The sequence below is a fragment of the Phoxinus phoxinus genome (genome assembly GCF_949152265.1).
Source record: "Phoxinus phoxinus genome assembly, chromosome: 8".
Lineage (NCBI taxonomy): Eukaryota > Metazoa > Chordata > Actinopteri > Cypriniformes > Leuciscidae > Phoxinus > Phoxinus phoxinus.
In genome coordinates, this window is record NC_136883.1 from 15,470,924 (window position 1) to 15,495,286 (window position 24,363).

Sequence of the window (24,363 nt, forward strand, 5' to 3'; positions counted from 1 at the left end):
GCCTGCAACACGCTCTGGTTCGCCTCGGCGATGAAAATCAGAGTCTATCAGCCTGTCGAGCTATATTTATAGGCCCAAGCCACGCCTGTTTCGGCGGGACGTGACGTAGTGGGCGCGAAGCTCCCCCATTGGATCTGACGTCACGAGAGGCCTCTCTCTATAGGCTGCTGCAGTTGCCGCAGGGCAGCCAATAGCCGTCTTGCCTATGTCTGCATGCTGCCGCAACGCGTTTTACATTATTTCAAAATTAAGGATAATTTTTGGCTTCAATATCTCGTGGAAAAGAGTTTTCCCCTAGCGTAAGATATTACGCAGTACGAGAGTACTCTCCTAAGATAACCTATTTTTATATCTCTAATAAGATTTTTCTAGCCCAATTAGAACAGATATTTCTAATTATTATTTTGACTAGTCAAATTAGAATTATGACTCGTCAAAATACAATTGTAACTATCCAAAATATATTTATGGATAAACCATAGGCTATGTCAATCCGGCTTACACCCTAAATCTTTGAAAACATTGCAAAAATAGCCAAACACCACATGATGGCGCTACGCATTCACTGTTATGCACGCCATATCAGATGATCTCTACTACACAAAATCATTTATGAAAATAGTAGAAGCTAAAATTAATTTTAGTTTAATATGATTTCCGGTTACTATTTAGTCCCCCTCGATCATAGTTCACTGAGCATCTTAGTTGAGGCCATATGACTGTAAAAAAACGCCAACAATATTGGGACACACACAATCCTCGAGCACATGACGTCACGTGAACTTGGGAACTCTTGTGCCCTCCCTGCTCAACATTCACTTACTGCATTAGCCTACTACAGTCTCAGTCTGACAACACACACGACTGCAAAAGCGCAAAGCCACCTTGTGACGACAAATAAACAACCCAGACTTTCTGGAGTTTAGAGCACATTCATTTTTGTATTTTTCGAGGGAAAAACGGCCACAATGGAATTATAGTTCATACGGGCTGAAAAACAGTAGAGAGCAGGGTTATAGTTAATCTTCACACAGAGGTATGCTGCATTTCTTTTCTATAAATCTTGCAAAGTTTTCGCGCGACTGTGTTTTTTGTGTGCTAGAGATATTAACAAGCGCGATTAATCCTACAGAGGATGACTGGAATTAATACTTACAAAATTTATACATCCATTACAAGCCTCAGAAGTAGTTAAACTTGTTGACATACTACTACCTGTAATAATCGTGGATTTGAGCCGCAGATCCTCGCGCACAATTTCACCCATAAGTGAAAATACTACAGTTTTTTCCAAACTGTATGACTGTATTTCTTTTGTGAAACACGAAAATAGATGTTAGATCGAATTTAAAGATGAGTTACGGTATTTTCCCAATACAAAAGTGAATGGTGACTAAGACTGTAAAATATAATTTTGTTCCTTTTAAGTATTCATACAGGTTTGGAACGATATGAGAGTTAGTAATGCATGTTCATTTTTCATTTATTTATTTGAGTGAACCATCTTTTTTGGTTGCCATTATTAAACGATCAGTATAACTTTCAGGGCACAGTTCACTTCCACTCACGCAACTTTGCCCTCTCTCTTTCAATTCAGACAAAGGTCAGAATGATTGCTGAGTGATATGAGTGGACTCATTATGGATCTTGGCAACGAAGTGGATCTCTCCAACAACAATATCACTCCTCTCTGGAAAAGACGCTGCGAAAATGACAAGAAGTACAAGCCCAGACCTCACAGTTACCAAATAGATGGAGTTCATGTGACAGACTTTCCTGTGGATGATAAGTGCATGTTCACTCTCACCCAGCCGGCTGAGAAGATCAGCACCACTGTGTCAAACACTACAGTGCTGAAACACACTCTCAACAAACCCACTAGGAAGACTAGGGTGGTCCGGAGCATCAGTATTGGATATTTATCTAACACCAGGTTCTCTCTGTCAAACTTTGCTAAATCGGATGATAAGAATGCAGACTCTATTTCTTCACCTAAAACACATTTGTTGCCCACCAAGAATGGGAATGGAGGACTCAGTGTTTGGCATGACATAACAGAGCCCCTCAAACGTCTCTCCAGTCAGTTCACCCTCACCTCTCAAAGAGATCAAATTGTTTTTGGGGATGCATCTTCACCTCCAGACACAGTTTCACCAAAACCTATCACCTCAAACATATCACCTCAAAATTCCAGGCCTTCACACCAATCGCAGGATGTCCCTGGATCTCCCATCGGCTACTGCACCTCCCCGCTTCACAGTTCCACCTCCAGCATCCCCTCTATGTCCTCCAACCTTAGCCTTGCCTCTGACCCCCCAACACCCTGCAGCCCCTCCCTCACTGAAAGGCCGGGGGACGTCCTGTTGCAGCGGCAGAGTTCAGGGTCATCTCAGGGCTCGGAGGGCAAGCAGCCCCCTTCCCCAATAATACTGAGCACCCACAGTCCTGCAGCGCATAAGATGGGCACCCAGCAGATAATCCCCAGGGGTCTGGTCTCCGACACACGCTTCAGCAAGCCCTCTCAAAAGTTTATGGACACAGGTAAAAGTGCCTTCCGACCGAGAAGCATGTTTGAGACTTCTTCTTTCTCCACCAGTAAGGATGATGAGCTGGATGGAGATGAGAATGCAGGACTACTGACAAGAGGCCAGCGCTCCAAATCATATCGCCGGGCAATGGGTAGTGGTGTAGATGTAGAAGTTCTATCATTAGACCCAAAGGCCAAACGCCTGTCCCAGCCTGTGCTGAAAGGAGTCGCTGAAGAGAGACAGTCTAACCCGAGTCCATCCAAGAGCAAAGTGAGTTGAACACTAAATATCGTAAAAATTACACAAACAATTTTGTGATGCTCAACAATCTTTTGATGCACAACAGAACTATATTCTTTGGTTTTAGTCATTGTGATGGATGATTAAGGGAATTTGGCCTTTGTGTTCCCTCATATTTAAAAAAGTCATGGCTGGACAATTTCATGTTCCTAGTCACCCTGGTGTGCTAAAAAATGTAAATATTAATGGGAATATACTTCAGAGATATTTTACTCATAAAAAATTCTAGGGGTACCAATAATTGTGGCCAACATGTTTTGGAGAAAAACATTTATTTCATAATTTGATTTCCCCCACTTTTAATTATTTTACTTCAATGAAAGGTTCGATTTTTATAAATTTTTTGAATGAAAGATCAAAAGGATAAACAATGCAGATATATTTTTTATAGCCAGTTTTGATCATATTTAACAGGGGTGCTATTAATTCTGACCATGACTGTATATTTAGGACTGTGACCACTATATAACAAAGGTCATAATATTTATCAAAGAGGTCAAAGATTGCATGTGACAATAAGCTTCCATTACTTAATTTCATCCTTCAACATTTTCAGGCATTGTGAACAATGACAGCATACTGTGATAGTGGACCTAACAGTCCAATAAAGCCATCAGTTCATTCCTTTTATGAAGACAGAATGATGGGAAAGAGTCAGAGCAGGTGGCCACATGCTCCCATGTGAATTCAGCTTAATTCTGCATCTCATGCCCATTGCATGTTTATTAGCTTGTCCACGTAATTGCATTTGCAAACATTTTCTTTTTAAGTAAAGAGCAATGTTTGAATATTGGCTAGTTTTGTGAGTGTAGTATTCTAGGGGTGCCAATTATTGTGGTCAACATGTATTCGAGAAAAAGGTTTGTTTAATAATGTTTTATTAAAATTTTAAATGAAAGGTTAGATTTATGTGAATTGTCTAAATGAAAGATCAAAAGGATAAATAATGTCCAAATCTCAATTGTCAAGCACAACTAATCAATCACTTGTGCTTTTTGCAGAATGTGGAGCGGAAGAAAGGCCTCCCAACCCAGCGGACGTTTGACAGTGAGGGTAAGCATTGGAGCATCCTCCAGACCTTTCTGTGTACTACATAGAGCACACTCAACAGAGACTAGGTGAAGGTGAACTCTACTTCATTTGATATGCATGATGAAATATTTTTATCTATGATAGGTACTTTAATCAGTGCTCTACATTGCAACCATTTCACAAGTGTGAGTGACCTGATCAAAGTCAAGTCAAGTCACCTTTATTTATATAGCGCTTTTTACAATACAGATTGTATCAAAGCAGCTTCACAGTGATAACATGAAAATAATACAATAAAGTTTGTTTCTAGAAGAAAATTGCGTCATCGTTCACCTTAAAGGGATAGTTCACTTTAAAATTAAAATTCTGTCATCATTTACTCACCCTCAAGTTGTTTCAAACCTGTATTAATTTATTTCTTCTGCTGAACACAAAGAAAGATATTTTGAAGAATGTCGGTAACCAAACAGTAGTCTGTACCCATTGACTTCCATAGTATTTTTTTTTCCTACTATGGAAGTCAATGGGTACAGACTACTGTTTGGTTACTGACATTCTTCAAAATATCTTTCTTTGTGTTCAGCAGAAGAAATAAATTAATACAGGTTTGAAACAACTTGAGGGTGAGTAAATGATGATAGAATTTTAATTTTAAAGTGAACTATCCCTTTAAGTAAGAAAGATCAATAATATTGTTAAATATTAAATGTCTCCAACTAAGCAAGCCAAAAGCCAAGGAAACAGTGGCAAGGAACCAAAACTCTATCAGGTGACAGAATGGAGAAAAAAACCTTGGGAGAAACCAGACTCCGTCGGGGGCCAGTTCTCCTCTGGCCAATGAACGAACAGTGTATGTTTTAGGGCTGGACCCTAATATTCAAATATTCGTTCGGTGGGTTGGTATTCGATTAGAAAATTTGACATTCGAATATTCATTTTTTTTCTTCTTTTTTTTCTTCTTTTTTTTGCACACCTGGCATCCCCCTCAAACCGGTTCTCATCTATGTTCAGCCCCCTCTCTCCGAGGCTTCGAATATTCGATGTTCATTACTACCGAAGCTTCGCAGCTCAAAAAATGGTATTTAGACCATCCCTAGTATGTTTATGATTCAGACAGCATTACAGGTCAGAAGTCAGATTGGATCTGAAATTTCAGAATATTTATCCAGTTCCATTTGGTTGGAAGTCGGAGTCATTACGTCGGTATGGAGACGAGTTTGTTGAGGATCAGTGGCGATGGCTGTCGTGTCGATGAGGCCTTCATAGGGCTGATGAGGCTGGCACTTCAGGGATGCGTTGTGGATGGGTCCAGGCGCAGGTCCACCATCTGATCTGGATACAGCCCGGATCGGGCTGACTTCAGTAAACCTCGGAATAAACAGAAAGACTAACATTAGCATAGATGCCATTCTTCTTATGATGTAATGAGTACATCAGGTGTTATAGGAAGTGTCCCCGGTTCTGGCTGACCTAATCTATGCAGCCTAATAATCATTTAACTGATTTGAATAATAGAAATGTATATTGACAAGAGTGTGTCTACTTCCCAGACAATGTTAGGATGACTGTTCCAAAGTTTAGGTGCTAAATAGGAAAATGATCTACCGCCTACAGTTGATTTTGATATTCTAGGTATTATCAACTGGACAGAATTTAGAGATCGCGGTAGACGTGAAGGACTATAATGCGTTAAGAGCTCGCTCAAGTACTGCGGAGCTAAACCATTTAGTGCTTTGTAAGTAGTCAGCAATATTTTTAAATTTATACCATGTTAAATAGGGAGCCAATGCAGTGTTGACAGAACGGGGCTAATATGGTCATACTTTCTGGTTCTAGTGAGAACTCTAGCTGCTGCGTTTTGGACAAACTGGACTTTGTTTATGAAGTGTGCAGGGCAACCACCCAGTAGAGCATTACAATATTCTAGCCTTGAGTTAATGAACGCATTAACTAACTGTTCCGCATTTTTCATTGAAAGCATATGTCATAATTTAGATATATTTTTTAAGATGGAAGAATGCCGTTTTACAGATGCTAGAAACATGGCTTTCAAATGAAAGATTGGTATCAAAGAGCACACCCAGGTTCCTAACCGACGATGAAGACTTGACAGAGCAGCCATCAATTTTTAGACAGTATTCTGGGTTAATACGTGCAGAGGTTTTTTTCCCAATAATTAGAAACTCTGTTTTTTTTTAATTAAGTAGTAGGAAATTACTAGTCATCCAAATTTTTATATCAGCTATGCATTCCGTTAATTTTGTGAATTGGTGCGTTTCGTCAGGGCGCAAAGAAATATAGAGCTGAGTATCATCAGCATAACAGTGAAAACTAATTCCATGCTTCCTAATGATATCTCCCAAGGGTAGCATGTATAGGGTGAACAGCAGCGGTCCTAGTACTGAGCCTTGTGGTACTCCATACTGAACTTTTGATTGATATGACATCTCTTCATTTACTGCTACAAACTGATAATGGTCAGATAAGTATGATTTGAACCATAATAGTGCAATTCCACTAATGACAACATAATTTTCGAGTCTATTCAAAAGAATGTTGTGGTCGATGGTATCAAATGCAGCACTAAGATCGAGTAACAGAGAGATACAACCACGATCGGATGATGAGAGCAAATCATTTGTGACTCTAATGAGAGCTGTCTCAGTACTATGATAGTATCTAAATTCTGACTGGAAATCCTCGCAGATATAATTTCTTTCTAAAAAGGAACATAGTTGTGAGGATACTGCCTTTTCTATTCATTTTGATCTATTCCAATGTTTTCACTGACCAACTTAATTGTATTTTGTAAATATAAACAAGTTTTGATTTTGATGCCTGCTACACACTGCTACAAGTTGGGACAGAGACATGTTTACCACTTGTCACATCACCTTTCCTTTTAATTACACGACAGCTGCTCAACAGTCTGTGGTCATCGTTGCCTGATTCTCCTTTTCATTATGGGTCATCATCATACATTTTCAATAAGAGACAGATCTGGACTGCAGTCAGGCCCATCTCTTCTATGGTGCCGAGTGTCTAGAAACCACTCAGTATTAGCATGAGGCCTGGGCCTGGCATTGTCTTGCTTCTCAGGAAAGATGTCATCTTGATGGCAGTTTATGTCTCTGTATAATCCAAATATATGCCTCCATGTCAGTACCTTCACAGAAATGGAAGTTACCCATGCCGATTGCACTGATGCACCCCAATACCATGACAGATGTTTGCTTTTGCACCCGTCACTGATGAAAATCTGGATGGTCCTTTTCATCTTTGGGATTGAGAACTCGATGTCTGTTTTTTCCAAAAACAAGCTGAAACATGGACTTATCTGACCGCAGCACACATTTCCACTGTCTTTTAGACCTGGGGATGGGCAAAAGCGATCGTACTCGTTCGTGACAGCAACAATCGATCATGAAAACGGTGATCGCCCTGACTTTAAAAATATATTCTTCTTTTTTCTGATTGGTTATTGCCGCATTTGGGCCGGTTCCTGAGGTCTGATTGGTTACCGTTAAGAGAGCATGCCTTCCAGACCGGCGAAATAAAGTGAAACTGGATTTGAAAATGCGCACTGCAGTGATACCAGGAATTACTTTTATTATGAAATACAGTTAAGTGCAAGATGTGCAGCGCCAATCTATATTACATAACATTAAACTGAGAACACGATTGTAATAGAATTTAGTAAATTCTCTAAGCTTTAGTTTTTCAGCGCTGTTAAATGGGTCATATAATGGTACATGCACTTTTACAAGTTGATTGTACTGAAATGTGTGTTTGCAGTGCCTGTACACAACCATCATATAATGATAAAAATCCATCCAGTGGTTTGTAAAAAATCTCCTTATATGTTCTCCCCTGTCTCAAATCGAGCCGTCTGACGTCACACGGTCGGACGCCCCTCCCACGATTGTTATTTGACAGCAGCGTTTCAACACAGACCCACCCTGAGCGTCATCAGAGTCCGCCATTGTTGATACACTGGAGCAGAATGGCGTCTAAGCGATTGTGGTGTTCTGCTCTTGGGTGTAATAACGAACACAGCAGTCATTTTGATGTTCCTAAATCCGAACCGCTGAAGACGCAGTCAGTGGCTGAGTTTTGTTTTCGATGGGAATATTCCCCACGATCAACGTCAATGCTTTCATGTTTGCACGAATAATTTCTCACCAGACTGCTTTATAAACGCGGGTCAGTATGAAGCTGGTTTTGCTAAGAAGATGCTCCTGAAAAAATAATCGGTACCAACTATTCGTGTTCCTACTGCACCTCCAGAAGAAGTGAGTGTAAAGTTTTGTTCATCACTGACAAGCCTACATTTACCGAAAAAAAGTTTTTCATGACCATTAGCTGTAACATCAATCTGTCAATGAACTAACGTATACCGGTACATCAGTAAACACATAGCATTCGTATCTCACTGCCAGTACATAAAAAGATAGATCAAAGGGACATTACGTTAACCAACCATTCAGAAACTCCTGTTCGAGCCTTAATTGTCGAACTTCTTCAGAGCTTGTTCTGGGTCCGACTCCGGTTCAAATTGATACGCGGGACGAGCCTTTGCATCTGAAACCGCTGGTCGACAACTTGTCGCCTTCAGTCGCCGTTTCTGCCACACTATCCGGCGTATTATATCCTTTTTCTCTACTAGAGTGTGTGCTCGCCGCTGCGACTCACACTCTCATCCTAACGCTGGGTTCACACCGGACGCGGGAGCGGCGCGGAACGGAAAATCACGCGCGGCCCGGCGCGTGCCTGTTCACACCAGACGCGTATTCTTCGCCGAGGTCGACAAGCACTTCTGCTCAGTTGTTGTTTATTCAGAGCTATTTTTTACATCATGGTTAAGTAAATAACCTCATAAAATTAATACACCATGTTTCTGTAACCAAGAAGTTTGTACACTTCTTTTATTAATCCGTTGTCGAGACACACCTGCAGCCAGAGAGAGAATATGGTAGACAGTAGTAGCCTAGTAGGCTAGTGTAGATATACCGTTGAAATATACATCCTCGCTTCAAATTTATTAAATCTATTTTCCTCTTCCTGTTTCCCAGTGCGAGTAATTTGACATCATCCATTTTCACTTATCAACTCCTGCCTGCCTCTCTCTCTCTCTGTTTCCCTGTTTGTTTGTGTGTTCTCGCGGTATTTTAATTAGAAAATTGACGCAGATCACTCGCGGCTCGCGCAAAAATTAGACCAGACGCCGAAACTGGCGCTTCTGCGTGCGGTGTGAACCCGGCGTAAGAGCGTCTTTTTCAAGATTCCTCGTACCTTCTGTGGCTCGTGTCTAGCCCCACTCAGCGACCGCCATGTCATCTACGTTTCCTGCCTGGGTGAGGATCACGCAGCTCTCGCGCTCGCTGACGGCGGATGCCCTCACTGTGAGCAGATGCCCATGGTGACTCTGAGGACTCGCATGGCATCTTTTGCCGAGACTGCACCTCTGCCCGCTGCGGTGCCGCGCCGTAAAAAGTGCAGTGCTCAGCGGGCTCCAGAACCTCCTCCAGCCCGCGAAAGCTCGCCGGTTCGCCCGCCAGCTTCGCCGCCAGCTTCCCTCGAGTCTCTCACTGACGGACAGCGGCCGCCGTCCACCGCCGCTTCCGCCATGGATGACGAAGAAGGAGCCTGTGGAGGATGACAGCTGCTCGATCCTGGCGTCTGACGGTGAGGATTGGTCGAGTTCTGTGGATCTCACCTCCTCTGCTCGCCAGCCTTCCGGGAAAAGAGCCGGCATTGAAGCAGAGCGTAGAGAGCCTCGGCCTTGAGTGGTCGACGCCCGAGGTGCGTCAACCAGCTGGATGAATGTTTCCTGCAAGGGGACCGCGTTTCGCGCCTTTTCTTCCTGAGCTTCATGAAGAAGTCACAAAGTCCTTGAAAGCCCCCTTCTCAGCCAGAATGCGTACCCCTGTCTCAGCAGCATTCTCCGTGGTGGACGGTGCTAAGAACTGAGGATACCATTCTCTTCCTCCGGTGGAAGAAGCTGTAGCGGCCCATCTTTGCCCGCCCTCTGCTGGACGGCGTGGCAAGATGGCGCTACCATCAAAAGCCTGCCGCACGACTTCAGCCATGCAGGCTGACCTTCTCCGTAAACTGGATGAGGAAGGACCGGAAGCTATCAGCGTGCCGGATTTAAGGAGGACCTAGCTCTTCGCGCCACAAAATCCGCTGCACAGGCCATAGGGCGGAGCATCTCGAAGCTCTCAGCCGCAGCCCAAATGACCATTGTATAAGTGCTGCGCGAGCTCTCTCACAAACACGGACGCGCGCACCGCACACAGATATAAGATATTGTAAAATAAAAATTGACAGGCAAAATTTTGTTCTATTTTGTTTGCCTGTGTTTTTTTCTGTCAAAATGTCAGAAAGCAATTTGTATTATCCATCCGTGTTTTTAAAATTCGTTCAACGGACGGACGTTTAAATAGACTGACGTTTTACTGTTAACACAGCCCTCATTATATGTCAGATTCGTCTAACTTATACTTGATATTCTTTTTAGAATAAGTGATTCGTTTTGCTATTATTGGACTCCTGTCTATTCATTGTCAACTTTTTTCAATAAATACTTTTGTATTGGCTAACATTTTAAATGCGTGTAACGTTATTGTTTAAAATGTGCAATGTTCAAATGCAAAGACAGCACGTCTCAAATGGAAGCCTTTTTTTCTGTGGGATTTAGTATCATATTTGGATATTGTAATAATAAATTAAGTATTAAGTATATTTATTTTAATATATATATACATTTTTTTTAGATGAAACAGAAGATAGATTAATGTCTGTCCAAACTGGTCACAGTCATGTTAAATTGTATGTTAAATTGTATGTTAAATATGTGAAATGTGTAGTTCAGACTGTGCCATCAGGTGATCATTTATAGGAATGTTTTCACAGTCTTTCAAAGTTACTATGTGTTATGTTGTTTTAGAGGAAGAAGTTCTGTACCAGAATTACCAAGAGAAAGCACTGCACAATGATTCTGATGAGGACACTGAGCCCAAACAACCTCAGCCAGATGAAGGCATTGTGGTCCAATACAGACCCATCCGGACATCGTGGAGTCAGCTTAGTGTGGTGAGGAACATATGCACACCTTTCAAAATCTTTGAGTTTTGATGGACATTTACAGTTTTACACAAATGGATATTTGTTTATGATCTTTAACACACTCTGCTGTGGCAGCGTTGGGGAATTCTGGAATCTTAAGGAATGTCATACGGCTCTGTTTTGCTGGGTGTCCTAGCCTCAGTTTTTATTCAAGAGAGCAAGGGATTGAAAGCAGGTGTTTTTTATCCAAATGTAGGAGGGAAACAGAAGGAGAGTGGGCTGGGATAAGCTTGTCCATTGGGAAATGGTCTGGCAAGCCTCCAGTTCCTTGGCAAATACCAGATAATTCTTCCCCATGGAAAATTTTAAAAAATGTAGAGGGATAGAACAGTGTAATGACCAGTTATGGAATTACGTACTTAGGTTTGGAAGGCTTTAACACTATTTTACACTTCTGTTCCCCAGTGTTTTTGTTTACTAATATCTGGCAATGTTTAAGCAGGAATGCTCTAATGCTAAGGTTACTGTATCATTGTTATGAACCAACAACCACCATCAGAAAGAACAAGCAAGAGAATGCTAGAATGCTAGAAAGAGAGAAATAAAAATGGAGAGTGTAGGTCAAAATCTAATATCTACATCAAAGAATGTAGAGTGACACAGACAAAAGAAAGGACAATGTGTACAAAAGGAAGAAGAGAAATTGTATCAGTTCGAAATGGCTGGAGTATATGGGCTCTTATGAGAGATCTCTGGTTGTGTGGTGTACTGTTGGTTTTAGCAGGAGGGCATACAGCTTTAAAGCAGAGCAGTGTAGGTGTATCTACCTGTGAAAACACCATCACATGCACAAACACATATAAGTCCAGATAAGAAATTATATATATATTAATACTATTATTAGTAGAACTATAAACACTATCATGAGATTTTAGTTTCATTTAGTTGTGTTTAAATTTGAAGAAACTAATTATTTAGGCACACACTATTTAAATAATAAAAAATCGATCATCATTTACTCACCTTCATGTCGTTCCATACCCATTGGACATCTTCGAAACACAAATGAAGATATTTTATTGAAACCTGAGAGATTTCTGTCCCTTCACTGAAAGTCCACAGTACCAAAACTTTTATGCTTCAAAAAGCATTTATGAAATAAAAATGGTGCAAATAAACGCTTTGTTGCTTTGTTGTGAATAGAGCCATAGAGAGTCTGAGGGTGCTTTTTCTTCACACATTTTGGTGAAGACATTAGTCCATATGATAAAGATTTGTACTCACTGGCAAGTTGTTTCCAAGCTCGAAAAAATTGTCTGTGGATGCTAAGGCCGAAATGCATTCTATTGATGGGCAACAACAGCATTCTATAACCAAACTGACACATGCAAATGTTCAAGCACTCCCAACCGCATTCTCTGCAACCTGCACTGTTTGAACGGAACTGCGCTTAGAAACTGTTAGTCTGCCATGCTATGTAATGTGAGAGCCACATTGAACTGTATAATCGTGTTAATAAGTCCAGTGTTAATCATGAGTGGTTGGTTTTACACTCAGAGATGGAGAAATGAGTTGCACTTATTCAAAGATCCTGGAAAAGATCCATGGAAGCTGCCACGGCTGTGAGCTGCGAGGGTCAAACACATCCGTTACTCAGATATTATTTAAAATATCTGATGGATGAACTCACGCAGTTAAGAATAGAATATAGAGTTATGAGTTTGGCTGTTTGATCATACAGATTTGTAGCCTGGTCCTACCAGACTCTCGTACATTTCATTTTTACATGGAGACTGGCCACTCTCCATTGACAAGCGTTAACTTCCTTGTAGGCGGGTACTCTGTTGAAGTTTAAAACTATTGGATCTGCTTAGAGCCACTCTGGATGTTTAGAGTCACTCTGGAACGTTTGGTCGTGGGTCTTCTGAAGTATGTCAACTCAAACTAGCACACGACCTCCACGTCATCGTTCTCAACCACTCCCTCTGTTCGCTGGTTGGACCGGTAAAAAATTGATCGGAGAAAACCCAAGAATATACCGCAAGTATAAATTACCCTGAGCGCTTGTGGTGTATATACTGCTCTGTTGTTTTGACACGCTGCTTACTTTAAACTGTAGAAACGGCAAATGGTGCTACCATTGTCATTATGCCTCGTGGTCCAGTTGGAACCAAGTCGGGGAACCGGACCGCGGTCCGCTCTTTGAGGACCCCTGATGTAAACTCGGGTTTATGAAAACAATCTGTCCTAACCCGTTGAAGATGATGAACCTTACCCCTGATACTTATACATAAAGGACACTTTGAAGAATGCATTTATACTAATTCATTTTCATTTGTAAGTGAGATGCTTATCCTCAACTCTCTATTCCAGGTTAAAAAAAGTGGAAAGTGTGAGCTGTTAAATCAAGAAGAACGAAAGAGACAAGAGGTAAAGTTCCACATCAGCCTTCCTGACTTTCTCTTTTTCTCTCTTTTGGTTTTGCTCATATCAAAAAGTTTTGAAATACATTATAAATACTGCTTATTCTGTGCTGCCTGTCACTTGCCAATTTGAATGAACCATTAAAATCTGGCCTTGCATAGGTGTATCCCTGAACTTTTTCTCTCGGTTTTGCATAAAATTCCACAAATCATATTTTGCTTTAAAGACATTAGGCTGAAAAACGACAATCATAAAGGAACTTGGACTAAAAGAGAAATTACAATACTAATATTGTAATTACTAATACAATAGAAATGACTTATGGACCAGATCAATTATTATTCACACTACTGATCAAAAGTTTGGGGTCAGTACAATTTTATAAAAAAAAAAATTGTTATAAAAAATGTTCACTGAGCATTTGAGCAGAGAAGCTTAAGACAAGGACAATGCAACAGATCATTGCTCAAACTCTGTGCCTTTTAGATTTGTCTGATGTGTTTATTATTTTAATCAGTTCCTTTCAGCTCCGTGTCAACTTTCACCTGTTATTATCCTGCTTTTTGTCGGCTAGGAGAGATCCTCATAGATGAGCATGATATCTCTAGTAATTGAAACTAGACTGGTGAAATGCAAGGTCTAAAAACGGTTTCTCTCCCTTAGGCCATATTTGAGGTCATCTCATCAGAGCACAGTTATTTACACAGTCTGGAGATCCTCGTTCGCCTCTTCAAGAACTCAAATGAGCTCAGCGAAACTATTAACAAAACAGAACATCACCATCTCTTCTCCAACATCGTTGATGTCTGCGAGGCCAGCAAAAAGTAAGATCTGTCTCTTAGATACATTCAGATAAGTTTGCTGATAGACATCTCTTCTAGCTCTGACAGTGTTTTATATGGTGCTGATATAGGACCTTGGAGAAGAATACTGGAGAGAAATTTGGGCTGTGATGAAAATCTTATTTTATGATAATTTATTTCACTATTATAACATAAATTTCAATATTGTTGTTTTTGTTATTTTATCTTATCTTTGATATTAAAAATAAGAATAAAGATGCAAATTACAAATAATAGGACAAATACTATATAAGAAAGATAAAAAAAAAAAATATATAGTAGCAAGGGGCAATCATTGGGGTCAAAGCATGATAATACTTTATATTTATATTTATTATATTATATTATATACTTATATACTATATCTATATGCGATTCAAACAAAATCATACACGTTTACAGCAGCTTGCCCTGTCATGCTTTGGCAGATGTGTGTGCTGTTTAATACCTCTGACATGTATTTTCTCAGCGCATATCTTACATTTTATAGTTATATCCTTATCTGTAAATTTTAGAAAGTCCTGCGAGTATTTCCATTTAGCATATTCTGATAGCAAGCGAGTCTTAAAAGGATAGTTCACCCAAAAATGAAAATGATGTCATCATTTACTGTTTGGTTATCCATATTCTTTAAAATATATTCTTTTGTGTTCAGCAGAAGAAAGAAATTCATACATGTTTGAAACAACTTGAGAATGAGTAAATTATGACAGGATTCAAATTTTTTGGACTAACTAGCCCTTTAAACTTCAAATAAATATTTTTTAGCAAAAAGTGGCTTATTATAGTGCCACTATGTGAAAAACACGTTGTAGTCCAAATTATTCTATTCGTTGTAGTTCTTGGAAAGTGGATTCTGTTAAATAAACTACATTACATTGCAAAAAGTTTTGGGCCTTTACACTCACATGAACTTTAATTACATCCCATTCCTGATCCATAGGGTTTAATATGGAGTTGGCCCTTTGCAGCTATAACAGCTTCAACTCTTCTGGTTGAAGGTTTTCCACAAGGTTTAGGAGTGTGTTTATGGGAAGTTTTGACCATTCTTCTAGAAGTGCATTTATGAGGTCAGGCACTGATATTGGACAAGAGGGCTAGATATTGGCCTTTCAGTCTCTGCTCTAATTCAAAGGTGTTCTATCGGGTTGAGGTCAGGACTCTGTGCTGGCTAGTCAAGTTCCTCCACACCAAACTCGCTCATCCATGTCTTTATGGACATTGCTTTGTGCACTGGTGCACAGTCATATTGGAATAGAGCTTAGATTCTCTGCCCGAGCCCGAACTTGACCCGATATTTCCCGCCACTATCCTCGGGTCGGGCCCTTGATCAAGCACTTCACGTGTCACTGCTGTGCTCCATTGTGTAGCTCAAGTGCAACATGGAGCTTGAAGAAAAACAGAAGAATTAACTTTGAGCAAGTTTGGTGGAAAGCCGGAGGTATGGAACCATTTAAGTCGTGGGCAGTGACAACATATGTGTTGGTTTTGTCGAGTGCATTAAGTGCGTGCGCTGCTCGCCTATGACAGAAGCGGGCGAGTGTTCAGCGCAGCTGGCTGAACGAGAGAGAGCAGAGGAGGACCGCTTTGAAACCAGCAACTGTGGACGCTATTTTGTTTAAAAAATATTCTATATTAGAGTAGTAGGTTCAAAGTTCATTGTTGTTCATTTTCTGTGTTCATCATTGTTCACGTTTTTTACGTTTCTTCATTCGGATCCACTTGCGATCCATTCCATTCTGAATAAACAAACAACGCAGTTTACGTGCTTGTCCTTGTTGCATTATTCATTAAGATAATTCTAAACAGATTTCTGTAACTTTAGTTCAAACAACTCAGAATTGTAGTTGAGAACGTCAGTTATAACGGCCACGTATTAAAAAAATGGTTGGGTTTAAATTGGGTTCAGGCTCATAATTACAGTTAATGTGTCGGGCCGGGCTCGGACACAACGTGCACGGGCTCGAGTAGGGTCAGGCTTTTTTTATTTTGGCCCGATCTAAGCTCTATGTCGGAACAGGAAGGGGCCATCCCCAAACTGTTCCCACAAAGTTGGGAGCATGAAATTGTCCAAAATGTCTTGGTATGCGGAAACATTAAGAGTTTATTTCACTGGAACTAAGGGGCCAAGCCCAACCCCTGAGAAACAACCATAATCCCTCCTCCACCAAACTTTACACTTGGCACAATGCAGTCAGGCAAGTACCATTCTCCTGGTAACCACCAAACCCAGACTCGTCCATCGGATTGCCAGAGAGAGAAGCGTGATTCATCACTCCAGAGAACACGTCTCCACTGCTCTAGAGTCCAGTGGCGGCGTGCTTTACACCACTGCATCCGATGCTTTGCATTGCACGCTTTGCATTGCACTTCGTGATGTAAGACTTGGATGCAGCTTCTCGATCATGGAAACCCATTCCATGAAGCTCTCTACGCATTGTTCTTGAGCTAATCTGAAGGCCACACGGAGTTTGGAAGTCTGTAGCTATTGACTCGGCAGAAACTTGGCAACTTCTGCGCACTGTGCGCCTCAGCATGCGCTGACCCCACTCTGTGATTTTACGTGGCCTACCACTTCGTGGCCGAGTTGCTGTTGTTCCCAATTGCTTCAACTTTGTTATAGTACCACTAACAGTTGACCGTGGAATATTTAGTAGTGAGGAAATTTCCCGAATGGACTTATTGCACAGGTGGCAACCTATCACAGTAACACGCTTGAATTCACTGAGCTCCTGAGAGCAACCCATTCTTTCAAAAATGTTTGTAGAAGTAGTCTGCATGCCTAGGGGCATGATTTTATACAACTGTGGTCATGGAAGTGATTGGAACGTCTGGATTCAATGATTTGGAGGGGTGTCCTAATACTTTTGGCAATATAATCTCCCTTTGGAGTGGACTTTGAGCTTCGTAACCTTGCAGATCTTTTTTGTGCTCAAAAAGCAACATTACACTCTAACTAAAGATGAAAAAGTGAAAAAGCATAATAGGACGCCTTTAACGTTTGCATTACGAATAAAGTAACATAAGGAACATCACCGAGTGTAACTAAGTAAAAGTAAATTTTTTGTCATTAAATGTACGCAAATAATAGTGAAAGTACTCACTTTTAAATGTACTCTTAAAAGTACATATCTTCTGTAAGACTTCAGAAATTAGGAAATGTAAATTATTCAGTCTGGTTGAGGAGCAACCACACCCCGAGAAGACAAAAGACCTTGCTGGAAATTAACATTTAAACTCTTTCTTGTGAAGTTAGCTTCACCATTTGAGACAAAAAGTCTCACCTCAGAACACATCTCTTTCTCTCTTCCCCCTCTCCCTCTCTCATGCTGAGATCACCTGCAATTCACCCAGAATCTATATGGTTTAATGTGAATAATTATTAATATTACACATGTTTGTATCATTGTAAATGTCTCAGTGCGACTGGTACAAAGGTCTCATTCTCAAAGAGTAAAACAAAAGGTAATAAAGTTAAGAGTTTAGAGATAACTTGCACACAAAGGAGGGTGGGTCTTCCAGGCAAACGGTCTCCTGCTCTCAGAAGGTGTAAACTCAATTCAAATTCCCATTGTTAGCAAATGTTTCCATGTATCAACTTTTGCCCTCAGTAAGTCTGGGACAGTGATTAATGTAAATTCCCACTGTGAACTCATGTTTATACTTGAAAAGAGGTTTCTGCCTTGGTCTGTCTATATAAAGAAATGCAACAAGAGGCTCGGGCGTTTTGTAACTCAAATTAGCCCGTGATGCAGAGTTGATGCCGGCACTCCACATCATGTATTTAAAAATGTCGGGTTTAACCTACGTCTTTTACTCATTTGATGTTTTGTATCTATTATGTTTGAACTGATTATGAAATTGGCATGATACATTTACCTGACATAATAAATTGTAAACATGTGATTTTATTCTAACTGACATTATTCTAATGCATTATTTTCAGTAAAGAGTTAAAAAGAATAGTTAAACATTCGCTCACATTTAATGATGCACAGATATCATTAAAACCTTTTCATTTATGGAGTCAGATGAAATAACGAGTTAATACAAGAGAATATGTATTTCATTTAATCAAATTACTTTGCCACGAAGAAAGACAGTAATGCGCAAAGACCTTCCCCGCTGATCAATGCCTCCATTGGGTCGATTGAGTTGGGCTTACACTTCCAAAAAAATTACTTTAGGTAAATTTAGCAGAGAAACAGTGACAGCAGGGTTTTTCATGTGTATAAAAAAGGGAAAAAAAGAGAAAATTCATTCATACAATCATTCTTTCATTCATTCGTTCATTCATACAGTGAAGACTGAAGAATAACACATTTTAAGACTCTATTTCAAATATGCTTCGTTCCATAAACGTCACGGTGAAGAATAAGAATATTGAAGAATAATCAAATATCTATTCCGAAGCTGTAGGGGGAGCTCTATAGAGAAACCTGCGAGCAAAAAGCGAGAATACAGCGAAGAAATTCCAGAAACTGCATAGCCCTCCTTTAAATCTACCTACTCCCGAAATAAGGTAGCCTACATTTTAAATCTACCTACTCCCGAAATTGAAGTCGTTTCTTTTTATTTGTATCTTTCTTATACTGCACTTGTCCTGTTGTTTTCATCTTTGTTCTTGTTTTTTTAACAATGAAATAAAATCAAGTAAAATAAGATTTTGGTCATATGACTTTTTAATATTTGTATCACCTTGTACGGCATTAATTTAAATTATTTTAGTTTGGCCGTACTGCAGTATCTTGCAAAATAGAATTAATGTAGTATACATTGCAGTGTACAATCAGAAGTGGTATATTTGCAGCATTAAGTGTGGTGATGATAGGCAGGATGTTCTTGTGTCCTTGTGACCCATGTGGGTTCCAAATCATTCAAGTTGCCAGGACGTTGTGATGAGTGCTGTGTACCGGTCAAGCCACAATCCAGGCATTGTTTTGTGCCTTCAATCAGCAATAGTAGACAGTATCACTTTGAGAAAGAAAACATTCAAAGTATAATTAATTTGTCTTCCAGAGTTTGTGGATGACCCTTTCTAAAAATCCAAAAAAAATAAAATAAATGTCAATTTAAATGCCACTTAAATTGCCATGATTTCCTTATTATTAATGACAACAGACATTCAAAGATCAAAATAGTGACATTATTGCTTTTATGTGAATAAATAAAGGTATTTATTTGTTCTTCCTCTTTAAATGTATTAAGTATTTGCTGCATGCAGAGTGACCATTGAAAATGGGTAAAATACAACAATTTGCACATTTACCTGCATTGAGTTCCCCATATCTCAGGGAGTGAACCGTATAGGCTTTAAAAACGAAAATGTCAAAAGAAAAGTTTGTTTAGAACCCGAATCTTAAAGGATATTGAAATATCTGGTTACACTTTAGCTTAGGGTCCAATTCTCACTATCAACTAGTTGCTAATTAGCATGCATATTACTAGGAATGAGATTTACTAGGCTGAAATTCCTCTTAAAAAAAAAAAACAGCTGTATGCAAAAGGGACACACATTTGGCTTTTGACCATTGAAAATGTGTACAATATAACAATATACACACATTCACAGCCACATTGAGATCCCCATATCCATGGAAATGTCACCATACATTTTTTTTTAACCTGCTGAATATCCTTTTTGACTTGAAACTGTCACATTACGGATATTTTGTAACTAGATATCTAGATGGACATTCAGTTTTGAAAACCTCCATTTACCATAGAACTCTCATTGTATAATCAGTTACATACTGGACCATTCAGCCGACTCTCGTATGTTTGGAACCATTGTTTTCATGTAGACAGTCTCTCAGCCCTTCACCCATCTGGTCAGTGAGAAGGAAAAGAACTAAAATGACAAAATCTTGTGTGTGTGTGTGTGTGTGTGTGCACATATGTCAGTGTTGTCCATGCCTCATCCCAACACTTTTATGGCCCTGATCCCTGCTGCCTACACTCATGAACGAATGTTCTGATCTGTTAATGCCCTACGGACAGGACTTACCGCCGCTGACCTGTGGTGAGAAGCACAGTGCTGTATTTTCAGAACACAAGAAATGGTTTCACTTTCTATTCTCCATCTGTGAGGAGCAGTCCAGCTGGTGAGCCTCATTAACACATGCTCATCCCACACTAATAGAGTTCTGCAGGGATGACATCAAAACCCTGAGGACTAAATCGCCACTGTTTTCCTCGAGATTTTCTTGTTTTCATAATTGGGGTTTCCAATATGCGAGTGAGGTCTGTGGTAAACATAACTTGACGTTACTTTAATGTTTTGCTTTACAACGTAAACTGCTCACACACACTCGCACCCCAAACTTTCTTATCTGGTTACTTATACTTATAAATGATACAACATACATTTGTTTAAATAAACATAACAGGTTCAAAATTCACGTTTTCAATATGGATGTGTGTAATTTATGACTTGTGATATAATGTCTTATCTGAAAAGAACTATACCTATATGTCTTTAGAGGTAATACCAAATTAGATGTCCTGCACTTCTACACTGTACCAGCTTTATCCAATAAACACAGAGCTCGGATGTTGCTGATGTTTAATTGTCTTCACAAATATCCCTCAGAGCTGTTCACTGCTGTGGCCAGTGCACGTAAAACCTGTGATCAAAGTCCAACTGGCTATGTTCACACAGATGGATTAAATATTTACTAAATTCTTTAAACATTTACAGACATCTGGCAGTGAGCACTGTTCCAGTAAAACATAATGAACTTGTGGGATAATTGCAGTTAATGCATACTGTCTGAGGTTATTAAATCTGTGTTATGTCTGAGGGAGTGTTCACATTTGTAGCTCGGTTCTCTTGGTTAGTTTGGTTCGGATATTAAAAGAAAATTATACATTTAGTCTTGGTTCGCTTAGCGTTCACACTGTCATTTTTTTTAGACCAAACCTTTTATGATGCATATTTTGCGACAGAACTTACCGAACATCCAAAACAATGCTGTGTGCTACACTAAATACACTCATTCTATGTGTGTACTTATGATGGCATTTCTACCAGCTGACAACTCCTGAAGAACTTAAAATGTGTAAGAGTCAAAACAGTGGCAGGAATTCCTCTGATGTCCACACAAACAAAGAACTGCAGCAAGGAGACGTCATGTCCGACGCCTGTACTGACCAGTAATAGGCAATGTTGCTCCTATTATGAGAAAAAAAAGGTATGCTTGAGCATTCTGTCCTTTTTAGGGTTAAATCTTGTGACATTACGTCCTGTTTTTTGCGCGTTTAGATGTCTTTGGTCCTGTCTTTGTGTTCATATTTCAGTCGAACCGCACAAGAGTTTGTTTGGAAGTGGATCGATTCGAGACACACCTCTTCAGGGGCCTCGGTTCGCTTGTTTGGTGCGCACCACGGTTCGGATCGCAGCGTTCAGACTTATATAAAAAAATGAACCGCTCTAACAGAGCAAATGCTCCAGAGTTCATTATAATCAAACTCAAATGCGTAAACATACCATGAGAGAGAGGTTATGGCATTCTTAGTCAAAGAAAAATTAGTTTTGAGCTAAATGCCTTGGCAAAACTACATCTTGTATACATTCTCAGAGTTTTATTGAATAGCTATTTCATTTAGCTTTCAGCTGTCAGTTAGGGTATGTACTCTCAGATCCATTTAACATGTTTTCTTGTTAAATTACATTCTGCAGATTGTAATAGTCAGTAGTGTGAAGTATACTTCAGAAGTCCACGTTTCTAGAAGGGTTGCGGTACTGTCCGTGTGACATCATTTTCGTCCGCTTACGTTGGCGCACCCCATCCGTGTGCAGACCAATTTTTGTGTCCGAGCAGATGGTGTGTAAGAAGAGTCTACTAGGTGGCAATATACACAGTTGTGATATATTGTGCAGTAATCAAAGAGTGCAGAAAGAACAATACAAAATAGCATGCTGTTCCAAGAACAGTAAACAAAGCAACGTTTTCTTTTAGGTTCTTGTGCTAAACATACGATTTACATACGATCCGCTACTTTTCTTCTTCTATACTTCCGTGCGAATGTCCTGTAAATGACATGACTCAGTGCTGCCCTCTAAAGGCTGGTAGACTATAAAAAAAGCAATTGTACTCACATGTCGAACTCACCCATTCACGCTTGTCCACGGTTGAGTATACTTTGAAAGCTGTGTGGACACAACACAAGACAATTGTACAAGAGCCCACAGTATGCTAGTTACAGGGACAATCCCCCTAGAGCAAACTGAGGTTAAGTGCCTTGCTCAAGGGCACAATGTTTTCAATAAAGATTTTTTTTTTTTTGTGTTGTTGTTGGGATAGGGCAGTATAGATGATGACATGAAGCAGTGGGGAGGAGAGAAAGGGGAACAAGATCGGAAAAGGACCTCAAGTCGGGACTCAAACTTGAGTCACCTGAGTTGCAGTTTTTTTACAACAATGTTTTCTTCTCAAGGACTGGTTTGGCGAGATGTTTCACGATGAGACTCATTTAGCCCAAGCTGTCCTTCTGATTTGTAAACACTTGATAAATAAAAATAAATAAAAAGCGAGAAGTCTCTCTCAGTCAGAGACGATGTTGATTAAGTATAAATTAGGCCCAGAAAACCACAGACAGAAGTATTGTTTTGTGTTGTTAATGTTTTCCTCTATAAGCAAGACAAATATCATCAGTTTACTAGAGGCCATATCGTTTCAAATAAACAAACATATTTACACATTACAAACAAACATTGATAGAGAGCCAAAGACAAAGGACATCCAGAATAGTTAGTTCTTTGGTCCTTCTTTTTGTCTTCATGTACCTCTCTTTGCAATAATTAGTTGATGTGATATTATTGTCATTGATGATGTACTTCAATTTGGCTGAATATAGTGCACAAATGGGACTTTCCCTCTGGTCCTCCATGATTCCTGAACATGATTCGGGCTCATTTGAACTGACACTGGGCCTGCTGTAAATGACAGATAAACAGATGTACATGAACATGTACAGTTGCCTTGATTCTGCACCAGAACAGAAGTGCAAAGCATTCCTGAAATGGCCCGTGGCATATGTGTCCGTCTGGGTTGGCTTGTGTGATGGATTGCTCACATAAAAGCTCAGATTCCTTTGCTGTGGATAGAGAGACTTTTGTACTGTAAGTCAAAATATATTTCCAAACTCATCTGATGGATTTTCCCTGACACAGCAGCTGAACTTTGCTTTCAGTGACTGTTTTAACCCCCAGGACCAGAAATAGATGTTTGCTTTTTACCCTGAACTGACGGTTTAGTATGTTTTCAGTAAAACACTGTGTATGTTCGGTACACCTACCATTACAACTTTATCCTTTGCACAAATGTATTTTGAGTCCTGTTCATTTGGACTTCGCCGATAGGGCTCCAAACACCTGTAGATAGGTCCCGGGGTCACGGCCCCTGCGCTAACAATCTGACTGACATCACTTCCAGATTTAGCATTCAGGTTCTGTCTTTCTGTGGTCTATTGTGAGATTGTGAACTAGAGGTCACGGGTTCCAGCACAGATGGCTCTGAGCTGCATCCTCTGGATTACTGAAACATCGTGAATTCCCTATGACGGGTCATGAAGAGTGTGTCTGGTCAGGAAGAGCATGCGTGTATGATTTTCATGCTGCCATCCCTGGTTGGTCATTTGAAGGGCTTCGGGATGTTCTGTGCTCTGATGTGATCATAGGCTGGGGAAGGAGGTGTTAGAACAGTTTCCTGGCTTTGTGTTGCATGTGTATATGTGCGTGTTTGTGCATGCGGAATGACTAAAACGTTGCTCCCCACATTGGCTTTGACTCGTGTTGATGTTATGTGAGGCATGTCATGCATGTTAACACCCTAATGCAATTGTATTCTTTCCTTTATTCCTCCAGGTTTTTCAAGGAACTTGAAGATCGGCACCAGCAGAATATCGTAATCGATGACATAAGTGACATCGTTACAAGGCACGCTCAGGCAAACTTTGACCCCTATGTGACATACTGCTCGAATGAGGTGTACCAGCAGAGGACCCTGCAAAGGCTCCTGTGAGTACAACACATACACACATAACTCACCTCTGACTTTTACCCTTTAGCCCAGCAGATCTGAAGCTTTTTCTGGACAAATTTTTTCTGCCTCGAGTAAAAATAAAAATTATAATTCTGAAATAAAGTTTAAAAGACGAATAATTAA

General features: G+C 40.0%; 1 protein-coding gene across 1 annotated transcript in view; it reads left to right on the forward strand.

Moving 5' to 3' along the window:
- The first annotated feature begins 765 nt into the window (after positions 1–765).
- Positions 766–24,363, forward strand: part of LOC307003444 (rho guanine nucleotide exchange factor 26-like) — a 49,746-nt gene continuing 26,148 nt past the window's right edge. Inside the window, exons 1-7 of the mRNA XM_079621833.1 lie at positions 766–1,036; positions 1,598–2,798; positions 3,830–3,881; positions 10,810–10,955; positions 13,302–13,358; positions 14,016–14,176; positions 24,063–24,215. Coding sequence (XP_079477959.1) covers positions 1,626–2,798; positions 3,830–3,881; positions 10,810–10,955; positions 13,302–13,358; positions 14,016–14,176; positions 24,063–24,215 — 1,742 coding nt within the window. The 5' untranslated portion in view covers positions 766–1,036; positions 1,598–1,625. The remainder of the gene's footprint in view (positions 1,037–1,597; positions 2,799–3,829; positions 3,882–10,809; positions 10,956–13,301; positions 13,359–14,015; positions 14,177–24,062; positions 24,216–24,363) is intronic.